This window comes from Sitophilus oryzae, unplaced genomic scaffold, assembly GCF_002938485.1.
Source record: "Sitophilus oryzae breed Bouriz unplaced genomic scaffold, Soryzae_2.0 scaffold_227_pilon_pilon, whole genome shotgun sequence".
NCBI lineage: Eukaryota > Metazoa > Arthropoda > Insecta > Coleoptera > Curculionidae > Sitophilus > Sitophilus oryzae.
In genome coordinates this window covers 1,051,333-1,073,253 of record NW_022146782.1, presented here as the reverse complement: position 1 = coordinate 1,073,253, position 21,921 = coordinate 1,051,333, and the positions used below count along the sequence as shown (strand labels likewise).

The 21,921-nt window shown below is 34.6% G+C and overlaps 1 protein-coding gene across 3 annotated transcripts in view; it reads left to right on the top strand.

The window, feature by feature from the left end:
• LOC115884368 (lachesin-like) overlaps window positions 1-21,921 on the top strand; it is a 94,111-nt gene that overhangs the window by 56,928 nt on the left and 15,262 nt on the right. For all 3 annotated transcript variants that reach the window (XM_030902928.1, XM_030902927.1, XM_030902926.1), the window contains exons 2-6: window positions 6,038-6,241; window positions 10,899-11,149; window positions 13,067-13,283; window positions 19,162-19,359; window positions 19,425-19,633. In XM_030902928.1, coding sequence (XP_030758788.1) covers window positions 6,038-6,241; window positions 10,899-11,149; window positions 13,067-13,283; window positions 19,162-19,359; window positions 19,425-19,633 — 1,079 coding nt within the window. The remainder of the gene's footprint in view (window positions 1-6,037; window positions 6,242-10,898; window positions 11,150-13,066; window positions 13,284-19,161; window positions 19,360-19,424; window positions 19,634-21,921) is intronic.

The following is a 21,921-nucleotide window of genomic DNA, read 5'->3' as shown; positions in this document are numbered from 1 at the left end:
CAACCAAAAAGTAAAGAGGCAACAAAGCAATGAGATTTCTGAATGTCCTGAGTGCGGTAGGCAAATAACATCACGTATCCGGCTTTGAATCTTTTTATGCGTGTCGAATACTCGTCAGCGAGTAATCTATTGTGTGTTCCCCTTTCTTGAGTTATAACGAATAGGTACCCAGAGTAGGAGGACTTTATTTTCTTTGCCTAATTTGTTCATCTTCTTTAGGCATTCTTTGACCAACTTCGAATTGATGGTTACTGAGTTGATCGCGTTTAGTGCTGCTTGACTATCCGATAAGATGGTTATCTCCTGTTTTCGATAGTTCATATCTAAGATAAATTATACGCATTTTTTATAATTACTCTATATTAATATACAACAGAATAATTTCTAATTAAAGGTTGGTATAATATATTAATATGAAATTATTAAACAACGGTAAAGTTATTTATATCAGTTGCTTTAAATATTAATCTAATATTTTATATAATTTTATTTAAAGTCAATTATAGAATAGAATTAATTTATATGAAATTAATAGTCTCCTCGAATTACAGTATGTTACTTTCGAATGAAAATCATGATTATTTTTTATCCTCTATGGAACGTGATGATACTTTTAATTTACTTCATTAATTTTTATGTGTGCAGGTTTTCTTTCATCAAGTATATAATACTTTTTCATACTATTAAAACTGAATTTAATTATTAAAATCTTCTTTGGTCGGAGATTATAGTAATTTTCAAAAGGCAACAGCTGCTCGGTTATTCGGGATATTATACAGAGCAGATTGTTGATTTAATTAGTAATACAGAAGATTTAATATGAAACTCTTAAATTATTTCCAGCATGGGAAATATTTAAAAAGTTATTGTAATTTTTTAATAATTATTTTGATAATATGATCAAATAAGTATTAATAGATTTTAGTGTAGCTGATAACAAAAAAATGTGAAGAGCACCGCACGATCAGCCTTATGAGTCACATACTTAAGATCTTTCTCAAAGTCATCCACCGCAGTATTTACCGAAAATTAGAAGAAGATATAGCAGATACTCAGTTTGGCTTTAAAAATGGTTTCGGTACTAGGGAGGCTTTGTTTGCCTACAATGTCTTAATGCAGCGATGCCTTGATGTCAATCAAAATGTATATGTCTGCTTTATGGACTATAATAAAGCATTTGATAAAGTAAAACACAAGCAACTAATAGAAGCGTTAGAACGAAAAAATCTCGATACAACCCAGTAAACACACAAACGTAACTTAAACGTTTTAAAAAATAGTGACACCATTCAAAAAATTAGTTGACATAATACGTACATTCAACTTAAAAATGTCGCACGTTCCAATGTTCTGCATACCCAAATTGTAAACGTTTGATTGAAATAAAAATAAAACCACATCTTAACGTTTTTGGTCAACGTTCTAGATAACCAAATTCTTAACGTTTAATTGTACTGCAAAAAAACCAAAATTAAACGTTTATGCGATGCCAATTTTAAACGTTACAGTAACGATAATAATTCCTAATTTATCACTTTTATGTTGACATTTATGTCAACCTATCTGCTTATCTACTTTATGGCCGTACTATTTTTTTTACTTACGACTCATCATTGACAAAACATTTGATTGCCGTTTAATTTATACTCATTTTGACTGAACGCCAATGATAATGATGATATTTTTGAAGAATACTGACGTCATCAGGTTCCTTTTTGATTCTTTATTTCTTGCAATATTCCATGCAAACGTTTGTTATTAGTTAAAATTAGTAATCAGTTTCGCTTCATAACCAAAAAGAACCTGACGCACGACGGCAGCACTCCCAAAAAAATCATTATCATTGGTATGCTCTCAAATGAATTCTTACAAATAAATGAACGTTCCGTCAATGGTGTGTTCCAAGTAAAAAAGAAGTAGGGCCATGAAGCAGATAAGCGGGTGAGTTTGGCCCATGGGCATAAAGTACAAAATTTAGTGGTCCGGAATTGAACATTGAAATAAAGCCCTGCCAGTTATGAACATAAAATATATTTCCGCCATGTAATAAAAAATAAACATTTTAATAATCTTATACTTAATATAAATGTGTCTCATTACAAGGGGTTTCAGGATCAGTTTGACATAAACCTATGGTAGCATCATTGAATGAACAACAACTATAGACTTACAACAACATAATAATCTTAAATCAACAAAACAAACGAAAAACTGAAAAGGCACGTCTGCAATGTAAAATAAACACAAGTTATGCCTAAAAAAGAAAAAAAAACAATACTGAAGATCCAATAAAACTATCAAACAGCGAACAGTGAAAATATTGACTTTCAAACGTTTCCCTCGCCCTCCAAGCTACCTGTAGGTCATTGTTTTCATTGGTCGGAAAATTCAGCTTTGCTGCTTCTAGAAAAATCAGATAGATAGAAAGTATAGTCATGGATTATTATTATACGCACCATACACAATGTCCATTGTGGTTGTTTTCTCGAATTCAACTTTGTTATACCTTCCCTTCCAATTAAACTGAAGACCTAACTGGTTGGTGAACAGGTATTTCATTATGCGACGTGTAACGCCCTCCAAGCCTGAACCACCCAATGCCGCTAGTCTTCTGATCTATATATGTAGAACATAATATTATAGTATCGAGCGGAAATTGAAAATCTGGTCTCTCACCAAGCACTGATTGACAGAAGGATCCTCTCTTAGGAGCTTCTTAAGATTTAAAAATTCCTCGTAAGTTTTTAGAGGGAAGGAAAGCTTTACTTACCTATATATCAGCCTACTCTCACTACCAGCCACTAAAAAAATAACACCATCGATCCTAACGACCAACGATCCTAACAAACCAAACCAAACAACTGCCGACCGGCCGTTTGCGTCTCAAAGCATCGATCGTTGAAAAAGGTCATGAGCGTGGTTTCAATTACACGTTTAAGAGACATCCAAATAAACGTTTTAAAAATGTTTGCCGCGAAACGAATTACTTTTAATGAACAATGAAACGTTAGTTCAATGTATAATTGAACGCAAAAACCCCAAAATGTATCTTGAATGGTAGTTGTACGTTAAATTAACGTTTTAGATTGTTGTTGCATCGCTGATGTTTTTAACGTTATAGTAACGTGAAAAAGTGCATCTTTATGGTTTATCGTTTCGAAATAACGTTTCGCAAACGTTCCGTAATACTGTTGTTTACTCAACCATAAAATAATGGTTTATATTTTGACGTACAACCAATTCTCAACCAACGATACGTGAATTAAACGTTATAAAAACGTACTTGTGTTTATTGGGAGGAGATATACAAATAATAGTAAAACTGTACCTCAATCAAAGTGCGTCTGTTCGCGTCCAATCTGAACTGACGAGAGCAGTGGATATCAAACGAGGAGTTAGACAGGGATGTGTTCTTTCACCACTCCTTTTCAACGTCTACTCAGAGGAAATCTTCAACAAAGCCCTCGAAAATGATGCTGGTGGAATACGAGTTAACGGCATACCACTGAACAATTTGCGCTACGCGGACGATACAGTCCTTCTCGCTGAAAACATGCAAGACCTTCAGAATATGTTAAATAACGTCATCACAACTAGTCGAGAATATGGTCTGACACTCAATGTTAAGAAGACCAAATACATGATTGTCACTAAAACTGGAGTACCCAATGAACATCTGTACGCGGAAGGCGAGGAGCTCGAAAGAGTAGAGAGGTATGACTACCTGGGTACAAGTGTCGACTGCACACTTGTTCAGAAATAAAGATTCGCATTGAAAGGGCCCGTGCATCCTTTGTGAAGATTAAGAAGCTGTTCTGTAGCCGCGATTTGAGCCTAGATCTGAGAACTCGTATGCTCAAATGTTATGTATTCCCAGTCCTTTTGTATGGTATGGAAGCTTGGACCCTCAACGAGCTTTGCGAGCGGAAACTGGAGGCCTTCGAGATGTGGGCATACCGTAGGATGTTGAGAATACCATGGACAGAATATGTAACCAACGTGGAGGTTCTGAGAAAATGAGGAAGGGCGTAGAGATCCTCAAAGAAGTAAAAAAAAGAAAATTGCAATATCTCGGCCATATCATGAGAGGTCCAAGGTATGAGACTTTGAACTCATAATCCAGGGAAAAATTGTAGGAAAAAGATCTGTCGGAAGGAGAAGAATATCCTGGCTCAGAAACTTGCGAAAATGGTTTAATGTCACGTCATCTGACCTATTTAGGGCCGCAGCTTCCAAGGTCAAAATAGCAATGATGATGCCAACCTCCGATATGGAGACGGTACATGAAGAAGAAGAAGAAGTGTAGCTGAAAGATCATTGTGTGAAAGAAAAAAAGGGTTTGTGATATTTATTATACGTACCAATTGCTTAAATGTACCTATGTTTCTTTCTCTTTAATTTATATTTTCTATAATCTCTCTCTGTTCAATGACGTGTCGTTAATATGCCCAATGACATGTTCTCTGGCTTAGAGGGTTATACAAGCTACGTGATATTTCTATTTCTAGTATATTGTTGTTAACAGTAATATACTCCACTAGAAATAGAGCTTTTGTAAACTGCCAATAAAAATCGCATATACTACAATATGAACTCTTGTTATTTAGCACACATATACCTCTAGTAAACCGTTGAGGTTCTGATCATTCTTTTGTTTTTGGTTCTAAGAACGTAGGTCATACACCCTCTAAAACATTAGGTATTTTTTTGGTTAGGTAAACTTGCCTTCATGTAAATTTGCCACTGAAAAGCTAGTTTTCTTTGTTATTTTTTTATTATTAAAGCTGGCCTGTATGTCTTTAGAATTTTCTGCGATCTTATCTTCTAAAATATTAATTTTTTCACTGATTTTCTCTTCTAAATTTACTTCCAAGTCAATTATTTTACTATTCAAATTGTTCAAGTTGTCGTCTAATTTTTGTAAGGACGAGTCAAGGTCACCTTCCAACTCAAAGCAAAATGTGTCAGGATCCTCACCTTCCTCAATCAAAACGTCTCTCAGTCCGGCTTGCAAAATGCTTTTCTTTCCATCTGTCTCGCATTCCCTCTCTTCCAATATGCATTTTAATTCCGACACTTTCAAGTCTTTCAATAATTTTTTCGGAGCCATTGTCAGTCTTTTTATTTTTCTAGTCTATCACACACGCCACACTTGACACCAATTGTTACGTTGTTCGTCGGTTCCGTGTGGATAGAAAGTCACAATTTATTTACATTAAGTAACAAACAATAACGATTAAAAGACTTAAAGAACTGTTTACAAACTATTTATAATTATTTATCTAGAAAGAATTTATTTTGAATTTAGTTCGGCAATTGTACTCATCTATTTATTTCTGTTCTCCTCAGGCCCCGGGCGTTGGCTTATGCCGTAACCGCACATGCAGCATTTGGTGATCTCCGAACGGGGCTTCGCCGATTTCTATGTGTGTCGATGGGGAAGTCGGAGTTCGGCAACTCGATCGGCGACGAGAACGAGCGTTCGTCTCTATGTTGTTGCTATCAGAGCCTGCATGTGGATGGAAAGGCGAAGTCCGATCACGAGCGCTCGGAGTTCGCTAAATGCCGCATGTGCGGTTCCGGCATTTTATATACCCACAGCTAAGCAGTTCTCGAATAATCGGTTAGACGTTAGATCATTAGGTGCATAGAGAAGGTTTAGAATGTTCTCGTATGTACTACTCCATTCCAGTGGAACTCGATTGTTCTCGAACGTTCGAATGAATCAGTACGGTGTCTAGCTACGCTAGTTTTTCTTAGATTTTAACGTAGCAGCATTTTACAATATAAAACTTATTTTATTTTTCGATTTGTGTATCAGTGGAAAATAACCAGCCTTACTTTTTGTTGTGTGGCTCACCTTGTACATATTTGTTGAACTATATAACGATTATAAGTCTATTCATTACCACTATACTTAATTGTACTGCGACTGTTATTATCTACTAGTATTTATTTATATTACGATCTTTACTACACTACAATACATAAAATTATAAGGAAGTATCTAGAAATAATGTTATTTTTTTTGTTTCAGAATATGAAGATGTTTATGGTGATATGGGCGAAGCTGATGTACAAAAAGACGGCACTCCAGACTATTATGACGACTATACGGATAACAATAATGTAAACGATAACGCAGGAGTGGAAGTAGAAAATATAAAACTGCTGTCAAAGTCGGCAGTATTTGCGAATCAAATTGGAGAGAGTGTTCTCCTGCCTTGTGAAAGTACTAGCAGTAAGTATTTTTAGGCAATAGTGAATTTAACAAGGTCTTCTAATATTAGTTTTATTAAAAGAACGAGAAAAAAATGTACATTTCCACAAACCATAATTTGTCTGCATTTGTTGAGTTTTCTTGTTTACGGGTTTATTCTCTTTGGTTCTTTTAACTTGTCTATTATTGCCTTCCGTTCTTTCTATATGTTTGTTTTACTCTCGTCCGAATATTAAGTTTTGACGTACATCTATCTAAAACTGTGGTAATACATCTGTCTAAAACTGTGGTAAACTTAAAGACAAATATATTATAAGAATATATTGCTAATAACGAACAGAAATTGAGCTAAATTTTTGTGATGGGGCTACACAAAATCCACATAAGTCGGACTTTTTCGTTCAACAGCTTTGAACTACGTAATGTGAGTGCTTCGCGATTACTTGATTTATTTCATACTAACCAATAGAAGTAGTTCTAAGTTTCTATCTACCACGTAAATCAATTTAGCGTCTGACTATTCGCGCCTTTATTATAAATTTAAATTTAATATCGGACTTATTTAAACAAAACCAAAAAACGGGTAGATATGACGAATATCTAAAATAACAGCTTGAAATAATGCCATTATCAATAAAAAAATATATATTATACGTTATTAATATATTTAGAGATAAAAATAGTGCGCGGGCAGGTGACAGCGTTCATCGATGAAGTAGACGAATCAGATCGTTTTATTTGGCGCGTGCGCACGAAAATCCTGTTGAATCAAAAGGATAGACTTATGCAAAATTGATATTCCTATTAATTTTCTTTGGCTTTACTTTCCACTCGTTGTGTAAATACGGTACAAGCAATATAGTTTTATAATATATTTGCTTAAAGACCAGAAACATTATCCAGAAATTCTGTTGTTCGACATGGGGAGCATCATCAGCCATACTTAGATCGTCTGTTGTGGGGTTCGTTTACTCGCGGAATACCGTGCTCCAATATGGCTTCTAAGCGATATTCCACGAAAGCCTCACTTCCGCGAAACCAGTATGTTGATCAAGGAAGATAAAAAGATACTTGAAAACAGAAAACTTCCAGTACATAACTATATTAAAGACACAAACAAAAACCGACAACGTTTCAGTGAAACCACCTATAAAGACCACAAGAACTGCTATAGAAACATTTAAAAAAATAGCAGCTTTAGTCGTGACTGACTAAGTTAAGAAAAAACTCAAAATTTATGTGAGGATGCAGTCAATAATCACCACACAGGCTAAGAAAACTACTTTTTCAAATTTGTCAAGCTTTCGAGAATTTTATTCCCATCATCAGGACAGTTTGACTGAGTCAATTGGCAAAAACAACATTCTCTGCACAAAAAGGCATTAAAACTAGCATCATATGACATTGGAATACAAGGATATTTCTTTTATAAAATATTAAAACACATATCCAACGACATTTCTTTTCTTTAAACAAAAAACATTTTTTTTTATTTTTTTTAATTTACTAAACTAATCTCTACATTGTTGTTTCGAGCTCGATCAAACAGTGACTAACAGTTTAATATTACAGAGAGATGGACTCACGAATGGTCACCCGAACAATATTATTCCCTGCATAACTGAAAGACCCCTCGGTTTTAATTTACCTCGCAAAACCTAGTGCACACTAAATCGTATCAAGTTCCAACACGAAAGATGTGCATATTTCCTTCTCAGCCAGGATAGCTTCCTTCGGCCTATTCCCCTTCTGCCCTCCTCGATTTTACCCTGGATAATTAGACGCTAAAAGTGATAGCGTTCTCCTCGTAGTATGTGTCCCAAATAGGCTATTTTCCTCTTCTTGATGATTTCGGAGACCTCTGAATGTCTGCATTCCTCACACGGTCGCTAAATAAATATGTGTTTGTTCCAGCCATATTTTTTTCTCTAAAAAATGTCTATACCTATGGCGGATTCATCTCTCCAAAAAATCCTCTATGGGTATTTCGCCACTGCACTGCAAGAAAATCTACAAAATAAAATAGTTATTCTTTCGTTAACCCTAAACGGAAACTGCTTGTCAGAAGTTATGTATACAGTTATACAAATTTGCCTAACAAAGAAAAAATGCTTAACGTTTCGGCTATAATGTCATTTTAACAGAACGTCAACGGTTTTCTTGTAGACGTATCTGTTTTCATTGGCGGAGCTACAGGGGTGCCCGGGGGTGCCGCCCCCTCTAAGGTACTGCTGCTCCCATGCTGCTGCATTTTTTTCTTTGTTAGGCAAATTTTTATAACTGTAAACATAACTTCTGACAAGCAGTTTCCGTTTAGGTTTAACGCAGAAGTGTTTACAAAAAATAACTATTTTATTTTGTAGATTTTCTTGCAGTGCAGTGGCGAAATACCCATATAGGATTTTTTGGAGAAATATTTTTCTCTGTCTCCCCCAACCTCTATTTCTATATCTTGCTCATGTCTTTGTTATGGTGTTTCGTATTTTGCTCTGTGTGCTATTATTTTATTTTACTTCAGGGATGTCCATCATTTGTAGTCAGTTCACATTTATCTGGTCTTGTTTCTACCGCATTATATTATTATGAGTCTAATTGCTGTTTTATATTCTTGGCTCTGCCTTATGTACGATACAACTGTGTGAGCAGATAACTCTATTTAATTTCTCAAACAGCCTGAAATCTAAAATGCTTTCATTTTATGCTGCCTACTACATTACTTATTTTTCTTCATTCAACAGGTTTCCATTACTTGTTATTTCTGCTCCCAGGTATTTGAAGTGGCTTACCTGTTGGGTATGTTTTGGAATTAATTTCAGCTCAAATCTTATTCGTTTTCTATCTGATACTAGACTCTTGAAGATTGTTTTCAGAATTTGCGATGAACTTCTTATTTTGCATTTTGTAACCAGCTGCTGTAGGCAATTTTTTTTTTTTGAAAAAAATATTTTCTCCATTATTAAATTAAACATAAACGTTCTGCGTGAATGAAGCTGTCTAAGCCCTTTTGTGGTTTGTTTCCTGTTGTCATATTTTCAAATTTTAGTTTAGTCAGTTATTTCAAATAGCATAAATAAAAAATAAATATTACATTTTGAATGGTGATATATATTTTTTTAATCCTTTAAATTGTGATATACACACATAGCCAAAATTATTGCATATATCGTTTAAAAATATACGGAAAGGAATTTAAAGAATCTTTTTTTATACATAGCTTAGATAATCTGTAGTAAACATTTTTTTGTTAAAATTGATATGGTAAATAATGTTTATCGTTCAGACCCAATATTATTACAAATTCTTGCACATTTCGATTTGTGGTCTCTTAGATTTCAGAAGAAATTTGACCATTGTTTTGGCCTTAAAATGCCTAGAAACATTATTTCACAGTTTAATAGAGTCAGAATAGTAACACTGTCTCAACAGGGCTACCGGCAAGTTGCAATAGCTGAAATTGTAGGAGTTAACTAAAGCGATGTTTCGCGAATATTAAAAAAATTCAGGGAGTCAAACGAGGTTACAGACCGGCCTGGAAGAGGTAGAAAGAGAGTTACTACTGTTGTGCAAGACCGTCAAATATCCATCATTGCACGACGCAGTCCCCTGCTTTCTAGTATTGCTATTAAAAATGAGTTAGCTCGCCTTGAAAGAGTAAATGTCTCAAGAAAGACCATAGCAAGAAGACTCCATGACAGAGGATTACATTTCAGGAGGCCTCACGTCTTCCGAATCTTAATTTACAGCACAAAATTATGCGACTACAATGAGCTGAGGAGATGAGAGCTAACGGACCTAATAGGAATTTCGTCATGTTTAGTGATGAAACAAGAATAGGCCTAGTGTCAGACTCGCGACGAACTTTGGTCTGGAGAGCATCTGGAAGACAAGCACGCTTGAATGCAGCTCAACCCCGTGTCCTGTTATTAAGGTATGGGCAGGTATAATGTACGGAACTCGAACTCCTCTTGTTTTTATTGATGGCACAATGACAGGTGCCTCATATCTTAGAGACGTTTTAGAGTCTATTGTGCGTCCATTTCGAGGGGCAGTGGGGGATGAATTTGTTTACATGGACGATAATGCTCCTCCCCATCTCACTTTAGCGGTTCGCGACTTTTGTGAGGAAGAGGGTATAAAAAAACTGTGGTGGCCACCGATGTCTCCAGATATGAATGTGATCGAGCATGCTTGGGACATACTAAAACGCCATATTGCCAAAAGGAATGATCCCCCCTGTACCTTAAATGAATTGAAAATTGCTGCGCGCTAAACATGGGAAGACATTCCTAAACATCTTCTGGACAACTTAATTGAGAGCATGCCACGTCGTCTCACAGCTTGCATTGAGGCTCGAGGAGGCAATACAAACTATTAGTTGTGAGAAATAATTAAAATTGTTTTCAATATTTTCTGTTTAAAATGAAATTTGTTTTTGTTGATTTTCACTCATTATGAAATAAAATTATAATAACAGCCTAGTTGCACTTAGATTTTTAATTTTATATTAGTTAGTCGTGTAGTAAACCAATATGTCCAAAAATATAAAAAGAATCAGGTCCAAAATAAAATAAAAATATCGTTATATGCAATAATTTTGGCCATGTGTGTATGTTAATTTTACTATTTTTTACAAAACTTTATATAACGGTGATTATATTATTATATGATTTGTTTTCAGATGATCCAGTTCGAGTATGGAAAAAAGGATTAGCAATACTATACCAAGGATCAGTTAATACGCAGGATAAGAAGAATTTGAAACTTCATCCAAACGGATCTTTGTCTATACAAATTGAAGACCCCAGTGATTATGGTATATATTATTGCACGTTACTGGTGTCAGTAAATGAGAGACCCACAGTTACCTATGAACTGATTGACAGAAATCCCAGGATTGCTTCAATCCGCACTCAAACTAACGAGACAGTGGTAAGAATTGAATATTAATTGTCTATCTTAAGGAAAGTTTTCACCTGTCAATGAACGTAAGAACACGTTTTCACACGTTTTCTATTGTGTCCCTCTGTCTGTTACTCATCATATAGTCTCAAGACTTTGACAAAAGGTAGTATCTGAGACGGTTTTATAGAAGTTAGTTCTCCATCTCCGATATCAGTCGTACCAAAGTTTATGGCACGAATAGTTGTCGTCTCAGGGCACTCAGTGATGAGGTGTTCTAGTGTTTCCCCATTGATTTTCCCTACAGAATCTGCATTCCCTTGTTTCTTAGCTTCATTCTACTGAGGTGTTCATTGAGGAGACAGTGTCCTGTTAAAAACCCCGTGACAATCTAAGATTGTTCTTACTTAAATCTAGGAATATCATTAATTTTTCTCGGTCATAAGTTCTGAGAACTGATGGAGTCTTCTAGGTTATTGCGTTCCGCTTTGAGTTGGTTTCCACTTGGGAAGCCGAACGGTTCTGGTCCAGTTAGTAGAGTGTTTGTTCCTTTTCTAGCTAGATCGTTTCCTTTTTCATTACCTTCTTGGTGAGCTGACACCCATAGTAGGACTTTATTTTCTTCGCCTAATTTGTTCAGCTTCTCTAAGCATTCTTTGGCTAACTTCGAATTGATGCTTACTGAGTTGATGGTTTTTAATGCTGCTTGACTATCGGATAAGATGGCTATTTCTTGTTTCTGATAGTTCCTATCTAAGATAAGTTGTACGCATCTTTCGATAGCGTAGATTTTTGCCTGAAAGATACTAGGGTAGGTGTCTATTGACTTCTATCCATGTTCCTGCTTTGGTTTTGGAAGCATCGGTATACCACGTTATGGCATCGTCTTTTACCATCTGAGCAAACTTTTCTCTTCTAGTATTGCGGTGTTTCAATATTGCGGTGTTTCTCAAAGTTGTAGATTCTTAGTATATCATCCACTGGGAGTTGGAGGAGTGGAATTTTTCTGACACTTATATGCTGACAATTATCTCAGTACTGTTTGTGCCAATGGCCATTCTAATAATTATTGTCGCATTTATATATCTACCAATGACAAAGGTCATTCATTCATTCAGTCACAAGGTTATTCTAGACCTAACACCACTGTGTTAGGTCTAGAATAACTTTCATTACTGCTGTCGGGCAGGTTCTCATGGCTCCTTTGATGCAGATGCATGTTTCAGTGAAACCGATAGTGTATTCATACATTCAGTTAAAGTGAAAGCTACTTCTACTTTTGTTTATTTTGACTGAACAGTGAATTTCAATGAAGTTTTACAGCGTATTTTTTTCGTTCAGGAATTATTGACTGAATTAGTTCTGAAAACTATTTTTTTAGCCGACCATACCAACAGGTATGGTAGGCTATTAAGATCGGCAAAATATCGGGTCATAAATGACCTAAATACAAAATATTTTCATGGTGTCTGTCTGTCTGTACGTCTGTCTGTAACACGATAACTCAAAAACCGCTAAACCGATTTTAATCAAATATTCACAAAAATACTGTGGCACCCGAGAATCTGGCCATTAGTTTTTGGTTTTGTAAGGGGGTATGGGAGGGGTATCGTAACTCCAAAATTACAGTAGCTATCGAAACGCGATTTTCAATTTAAGATTAGGAATAATATTTGCAACAAAATTTTACCTTTATTTCATTCGTAGAATCTAAAAATTGTATAATATATAGGGTGTTCCATTTAAAAAAATACAACTATAATATTTTTTACATATTTGGCACACTCTGTATCTTGTAAAAATATTTTTAAATTGTAGCTCTAATAGTCCTTCAATGAACCCAAAACTTAAAATTTGTAAAAATCTAATCATTGAGCTACAATACTCCGTGTCGTATGTGGTGAACAACCCTGTATACGTAGGTACTTATATTAATATGTTTTACAGTTTTCAGTTGGAGACGAACTAACCCTAACTTGTCAACCAGAAGGAAATCATAACGTTAAGATTACATGGCACAAGAATAACGTAAGGTTAGCACCAGAAGGGGAGACGATAACTATTCCAAGTCTTACTGCGACCGATGGAGGTCTTTACAGATGTCTAGCTGATAAGGGAAACGGAATTAAACCAGATCATATGCACATCGAAATTTTTGTCAATCGTAAGTAATATCGTCTTATTTGTTTAACTATTGCATTAGTTTATAAGAGGAAATGTAAAGTAGATATGCTGCTTTTATAGCCACTCTAATGTATGATAAAAAAACGGCGTCAGGAATGATGATCGATAATAATTTGGCGACGTTAATCTCTAGAGGTCATTTACTAAAAATTAACATAAAACTTAAGAAAGATTAATAAAGGATAGAACGTTTCCAGGTACACAAATCTCATCAAATTATTTTTACTCAATATAAAAATAAATTACCATCTTCCTAAGGCCAACTGGTTTACTGACATTAAAAAATATCGATGAGTACGGGCCTAGGGAGCACGTCTAGGGCTTCACCTCGCCAAAATTATCATCGATTGTCATTCCCCAGCCAATTTTGACGCCGTTTTTTTTTGTTCGATCATATGGTATTTTAGTGTCATAAGTCATAATATCGTACAAATTACTCATTATGTTGCTCTTAGAAATATCTGCTTCTACGATCCACTACCCATTCCACCTTTTGTGTAGTGCCTCAGTCGCAGAGAATGTGGTTAGCTGTTTCTGAGTTTTTATACGAGCCCTAACAACTATATGTTGGAACAAGGTCTTTTTTTGCAATAAAAATAGTAATTTGTTAAAACGACTCAATTTATTTTTTTTATTATTCTAAATTCAAACATTACAATATGATCTAGACAATTTTACTATATTCTTATAACTTTGCAAATTAATCACTTTTGACAATAGCTTATTTTGAGAAGATCAAGCCAAATTTGCTGACAACTATATATTGGGACAGCACAACAAGAAATTTGTTTAATACGGAGTTACATCACCTTTCGCCTTAACAACTGCCTGAACTCTTAATGGCATTGTATTTACCAAAGATTGGCACATTTGAGGAGAAAAATTATCCCAAATTTCCTGCAGTTTTGTCCGCAAATCAAAAATTGTTCGTTGAGGGTGGTTTCTTAAATATTGCTTCATTTTATGCCACACAGTTTCTATAACATTGAGGTCCGGACTACTTGAAGGATGGGATAGAACTTTTATATTATTATTACCAAACCAATTTTTAGTTGATCTTGCTGAATGGCACAATGCTCCATCTTGTTGGAAAATATAGTCTTCGTTTGGAAACAATTCTTGAGCACTAGGCAAAAGTGAGGTCTCAAGAATATGTTGATATTTTTGAGCGTTAACAGTGCCATCTATAAAATTTAATTTGCCCAAACCTCTTGCTGACATGCAACCCCAAACCATAATCCCCTTAGGAAATTTAACAACCCTCTTTAAGCAATCTTTATGAAAGGCTTCTTCTTTATTTCGTATTATTCGTTTTTGATGATCTCCAACGCAAACATCAAATTTAGACTCATCGCTAAATATGACCTTATTCCAATCATTTTGTGTCCACGATAATTTAGATTTTGCCCAATTGTAGCGATTTTTCTTTTGAATTTCTGTCAGTAGCGGTTTTCCTTTGGCCTAAATAAGAATTATTATTTATTATCAATAATCTTCAGCTAATTGAGTATCCACACAAAATAAAGTTTACCTTGTAAAACCCCAGACCGCATTTGTGGATATATTTTCGGCAACATTCTCTTTATATATTTAAACCAGTTACAGTATTCCATTTATCTGTTACTTCGCAAAGAGTACTTCTTCTCGCAGACTTGCAAATTTTTACTAAATTTCGTAAATCTCTCTGAGATACAAACTTTTGGCCTTCCCGAACTTTTACCTCTAAGGCCGGAACCGCACATGCGGCATTTAGCGAACTCCGAGCGCTCGTCAACTACCGAGCGCTCGTGATCGGACTTCGCCTTTCCATCCACACATGCGGGCTCTGATAGCAACAACATAGAGACGAGCGCTCGTTGTCGTCGCCGAACTCCGAATTACCCATCTACACACACAGGAAATCGGCGAAGAGCGTTCGGAGATCGCCAAATGCCGCATGTGCGGTTACGGCACAGCTTAAGTAAAAACCAGCTCGGACAGTGTAGCGTGCCGCTTTGATCTTTTTACGCTCGGATTTGCGATTCGAAAGAGGGGGAACACTAGAGCGGCGAGCTCTCTCGCCAAAACCAATAGCCGCGTAAGCGCCAGTCAGCCCAGAGATGTATTCAAAAAAAGTTTACCAAATCACCATATAATCCAAATAAAAACATTCTTCTATTTGTGTGACGACTTTTTCTGTCATCACTCAAACAGAAAGAAAAAGGTATCCGTTGCTCAGGGTTAGAGGAGAGCTGGGTTCGTAGGTAAGGCTTGTGACCTGTGGTGACTTAATAATGTTGTTAAATAATAAAATAAAAGTAATAATGTATAGGCTGCAAAGATTCTAAAATTGATGTTAAGTATTCAAATAGTAATGGTCAAAGACAGTAAAAAGGGCGCCACTTACTTTGAGTATGAAAAGGTAAAGTAAGAAACCAGTAAGAAAATTTGATCATGAAATAGCTAAAATAAAATAATCAACAGCAATAAGGGTCTATTATGTTCATCAAGAATAAAAGTCAGATATAACTATCCTACGTTGAACATTTATTTAAAGACGAACACAATTATCAATCAGTTTAAACCCAGTTTTAATTATCCCAATGAAATCGTTAGTTACTTTAAGTAAACTCAAATTTAGTTAAAGTTCTCTCCAGTATACTATACTACGTAATATATAAACAGGTGAAATTTATGTAAGTACCAATACGATGATGTTTCGAAACAAGTCGTGTACAATACCCTTCAAAAATGAATCCGTGTTAGCGATTCTCACATAAAGATCATACTGAAGTAAAACGTACCGTTAAGGACAAAGCATGACTTATAATGTTAACTAAAAGGTAAATTTTGACTATAATATATGGAATAAATGACAACAATTCACAGAGATATTCAAAATATTATCTCAAAGTAAAAAAAATTTAGGGAATACCTTGTGTGTTGAACTTAGAACTTATCTGTATTTTTTTTTTAATTTATGACGTAGTGAACAGATAGGCAGGCAGTCTCCAGACTAACGGAAGTGGATGTAGACTCTTCGATAGTAGCAGGAGTCTTCGATATCAGTAGAATAAATGTAGAGTCATAAATACTGTCTCAAAAGTGGTTACTCATATGCCAATTACTTATACGTCAATTTCTTATACGCCAGTTCTCTATATAAAAAAACTCTCAGAACAGTCACCGAATACCAAAAAATAACTTACGGTCTGAAAATCAGCTGTACACATTCCAAAATATAGCCAAACTATATGCTGATCCAAACCAGTAATGCACAATCAAACATTATCAAAATAAATAAAAAACGGGAATAACTGAAATAAAATTTAGTTAGACATGGCGATACAAAATGGTAGATACACTTACTGTGATCTTATTCCAGGAAAAGGCCAAAAAAACACGAACTAGGCTCTGAACAGTATATTCTACAGGATTTCAAATCTCCACTTTTGGATACCCGTGCCTTTACTGTTAGGAAAAGTGTTTCAGAAAGCCCTTTTCTCTGAGATTCGTCGGACGCTGAACCACGCGTCTTTTTCTGATCTCAATCTCTCGGAAAAGCCTCCTTCCTCCTTTTCGCAAAACGGAAGTCTTCGAATTGACAGGTCATATGACCAAAGGCAATTAAGTGAACTCTATCGTCTATACTGAATGAAATTTGTTTTTATGGAAAGGAACCGCTACCTGTACTGAATGAAGTTTAACATCTAGCGAATAGATGGCGCCAGCAATATTAAAATTTGGAATTTTATAAAAAGAAAAATAAAACGCTACAACGTGACGTAAAAAATTATTCGACTGGTGCTAGAACATAATTTAGATACACGTTTTTTAAATTGTTGACTTTAAATAAATATGCATTCTCAAAGAAAAACATTTAAAAAACAAATTAATTAATAAAATGCCTTCATTTTGGCCGCCATTTTGACAGCTGTCAAAAATTCGGGTCATGCCTTGCAAAAAAATGTATTGTCATCGGGACTGAACCTACATGCCAAATTTCAATCTCCTACAATAAAAGGAAGTGGTTTTAATTTAGCTTACAAGATTTGCCCCGAACAAACATACATACATACATAGATAGTTACATACAAAGCAAGTTAAATAAAAGCTTATAAAACTAGCCTCCAATGAGGAAACTAAATAAAAAAATGGTCACTTGGCATTAGCAAGCCTCCAAATAAGTAGTCTTCATCGTTTTGAAAAGCACTAAAGTGTGAATATACTTTTGAATTGAACATTAATAATTTTGAATTGAATTGAAAATTAAACAGACTATATTTTGAATTATTTCCATAATTATTTGTGCAACCAGCCCGCACATCCCGGAAAACCTTTTCCCATTCCATCAATATAAATAAAATTGAAATAAAAGCACAAATACCTATGGTTAAATATAAGAAAAAAAATCGAATTAAAATCTTCCGTAATACGGCCCTACGCGCCACCGGTGGAGGCTATGCATCGACTGAATGAGGCTGACTGTCGGTCGCTTAATTCAGTTAGCGCATCGTCGGAGTGGGACGTTTTAAATTCGAGCGTGGGAAAAATTGGCGAGTGTCAAAGCTATGTTATTCTGTAAGCTGTGGTTACGGCATAACGTCCACATTGGCAGATTCGCCGTATTTTTTTATTATATTAAAGACCGTGGTTTTTGGAATACTTAAATCATCAGAAATTGTTCGAATTGTTTTTCCCGTACTGTATTGACGAATGATAATTTCGCGCAGTTTTTAATTTGTAGCTTTTCCACGGACCATTACTTTGGATTAAATTAACAAATTGAAAATTAAAAAAAAATAAAATTTCTTACAGTAAATCTCAATACTCAAAGTTCGAGTCACTTACAAGCTGTCAATGCTGAAGTAAACAGTTTGCGACATTTGTGACGTTTATAGCAAAGCCGCCTATGATCATATTAATTATTTAAAAATACTTGTCCCAACATTTAGTTGTCAGCAAATTTGTCCTCTTATGAACAAAATCCGCTACTGTAAATATGGATTGATTTACAAATTCATAAAAATATTGTCAAGTTGTTTAGGATATATGGCTATGTTTATATTTAAAAAATTAAACATATATTTTTCAGTCATTTTGAAAAACCATGACAATAATTCTATAATATGACCTTGTCCCAACATATAGTTGTTAGGGCTCGTATATTCTTGTGTGCTATGAACGTCTTCATTAATAAGGCCCATAAGTACATTTTTGCTGGATTCAGTAAAATTATTTCTTATGATACCTAGCAATATCAAACACCACAATACACCAAAACACTTTTACTTTTACACTGGACGCGCGTTTCGCTGACCATGTTAGCATCATCAGCAGATGATTATAAACTAAAGTACAATCTACAAGTTGAGCGTTTATATACTCGCTCAGTGGGCACCGAGTGGGCGTGGCAAAATCTAGCCAACCGAGTCAGAGCCCACTGAGCGTAACAGTTAGATTTCCGCCACTAGAGTAGTAGGAACAAAGAACTTGAAGGAATTGGACCGTTGTCTCTGTTCATACTATCTTTACATTTATTAATTCTGATGCTTTCATATGCATCTAATTGCCTGTAATCTGAGACTTGTTTAATTAATTTTAAATTTTTAAGATCTATACAATGTTCTTTATCAACATTGTTGATAAAGAACACAGATGATGAACATAGATCAAACACAGTCAGACAATCTAAGTTAGTCTTTCTATTATTTCCTTTTGCTCACTACAGAACAGCAATTCTAATATGTATTATAATCTCTCTCCGACTTAACCATTCACTTCTAGACACATAAATACTGATCCAACACTCTTCCTTGCAAAACCTTATATTGTATTTACACGAAATTACAACACTGTAATATGATACTTTTTTTTAGATGCTCCAATTGTTTCCGTACAAGAATATTTAGTGAATTCTGATCATCTGAACGATGTAGAATTTGTATGTAAAGTGGACGCTTATCCAGCGCCCCAGGTCCAATGGAGGAGGGACAACTCCATCTTAAACCGCAACGAACCGAAAATTAAAATAATGCATGAAGATGGCAATTCCAGAAACACTCTTGTTGTTAAAGGTAACTGATAAAATTTGCAGCTTATGTTTACTAGATGTTGGTCTTAATAACAATAAATGTTTCAGATTTGAGTGAACGCGATTTTGGAACGTATAGTTGTATAGCAACGAACGCTTATGGGAGCGAAACAAAAAATATTTCCTTGGTTAGGATACCTGTTGTGAGGAAGTTAGAAAAGAACATCAACGAATCTACTAAAGATGTGATTTTACAATGGAAAGTTGAGTCAAAGCAAGCCATTACGAGTCACGAATTGCAATACAGAAGGAAAGGGGTAAGTTTAATAAATAATTAGAACAAATTGAATGCACTTTTGGTAGGTATCTTTGTTCTGCATAAGCATAAATGATTTGTTAAGAATGTTTAGATAGTAGAGACTTGCCTTGCTGGGTAAATGGATAATACATTTGTCTGTTCCATATTCTCTTTATTTTTCTTAAATAAGGTGCGTCTTTTTTTTGTTTAAAATGTTTTTAATGTGATTTATAATTTTATTGTGATTTATAATATTTCAAAATTGTTTTTATAAAACGGTTGTAAAAAGTTGACGAACTCCATACACTTTGTGTCAATTTGGATAATAAAAAATTTTATTTTATTTTTATTTATTTATTTCTTTTGAGACGCTACCGGTATTTTTTTTCGTTGAATTCCTGTGGGTAACAAATAAACAATGTTCTAGTTCCACCACGGCAAATGTCATCAAAATGGCAACCTTAGTCGACGGCCACACAGAAAGCGTTTTTTGCGTTTTTAGCGTGAAGCCTCTTTAGCGACTAAAACAAAATAACGGGATTATATAGGAGTGGCCCCACCAAAAGCGTGTAGCGTTCGGCGTATCTCGCAAAAAAACGCAAATGAAACAAATGTGTTTTCTGTAGCGTCTTTAGCGATTTCTAAGATGAGACCCCGTCATAGGCGGACGTTATATTTAATAATATAATAAAAATAAATTAAATAGTATGCATTTTTTTATTTTGGAATATCATCTAAAGATATTTTTTATAGAGAACATCTACTGTTTAGGAAGATTCTATTAAATTCAAAAATTTGAAGATAATGTTTGAAAAAGTGCAGTTTGAAATGTTGAAAAAGTAATAAATTAAAGGAATATTTTCTTACGCGTTAAAAATAGTTTCTTATGCGTAAAAAGTATTTATTTCTGCGTAAAAAAAACGTTTTTAACAGAAACAAGTAGTTTTTGACACTTAAAAATAGTTTTTTACACGTAAAAAATATTTTTTTTGGGTAAAAAAGTTTTTTACCAGAAACAATAAGTTTTTAACGGACAAAAATTAGATTTTTACGTGTAACAAATAGTTTTTTACACGTAAAAAATAGTTTTTTACGTGTAACAGTTTTATTCGCGTAAAATAATAAAAATAGTTTTTTACTTGTAACAAATGGTTTTTTACACGTAATAATTTGAATCACTTTTACAAAATTTGTATTAAAATATCAATATTTTTGATAAACACCGTTAACACGTTTCGTTACAACTAGCTCGTGTGTCAGGGCCGTCTCGCTAGCTCGTATGTCACGGCTTTGAATTTTTACTCTGTGTTTGAACTTGTGTTTGGAAAAAGACAAATTCACAATTTCTATAGCAAATTAAATATAATGATCTATAGAACAGATTCCTGCAAAAATGTGAATTTTGAAAAAAAAAATGTCTCTTGGTACCCTCAGCCTTCGATAATTAGTTTGTTTTTGTCCAGAAATAAGATTTTTCTTAAATTAGTTTTTTATTTTAAAACGATTTTAATGCGTTTGTAAATTTTATATACAGGGTGGCGCCTCTCATTCGACTCGGAAGCTGCAATGAGAACGGTAATTTATATCGAAATGAAATTTTGGGGGCAGATGTAGGTTAATTTAGAGCATTTTTTTAAATATAGAAAGTTCTACAGGGTGTCCCCAAAAAAAGTTACGCATCAAAGTTGTTTTTTATGTAATGGAACACCCTATATATTAATTGATTTTTGGATTTTAGGAAAAAAAATTATGATCATATCATGATATACTTACAAAATTTAATTTCAATACAAGCTGTCTTTCTCCTTGGAGCCTTCGCGTCGTATGAGAGGCGCCATCCTGTACAGTGTGATTGGTCAAGCGCAAATATGTTATAATGATGCCGGAAAATTTTATTATATCAAATCAATATTTTAAAAAGTATTATTTTGTTCCTAAAGGCATTATTAAAGTATAATCTAATACATTTAAATAGTTTATTTAATATTCTTTTCTTCTTCTTACGACGCCGTCTCCTTTCGAAGGTTGGCGATCCAAATAGCTAACGTCATTCTAGATACAGCCATACGAAATATGTCGATTGATGAGCAACCAAACCATCTACGAATGTCCTTTAGCCAGGAATTCTGGCGTCTGCCGATAGATCTTTTGCCCTGGACTTTGCCTTCAATATTAATCTGAGAAGTTCATACTTTTTACCCCTCATTATGTGGCCTATGTAGCGTGTTTTTCTTTCTTTGATGGTAAGCATGAGTTCTTTCTGTTTTCTCATTCGATTAAGAACCTCCACATTTGAAACTCTTTGGA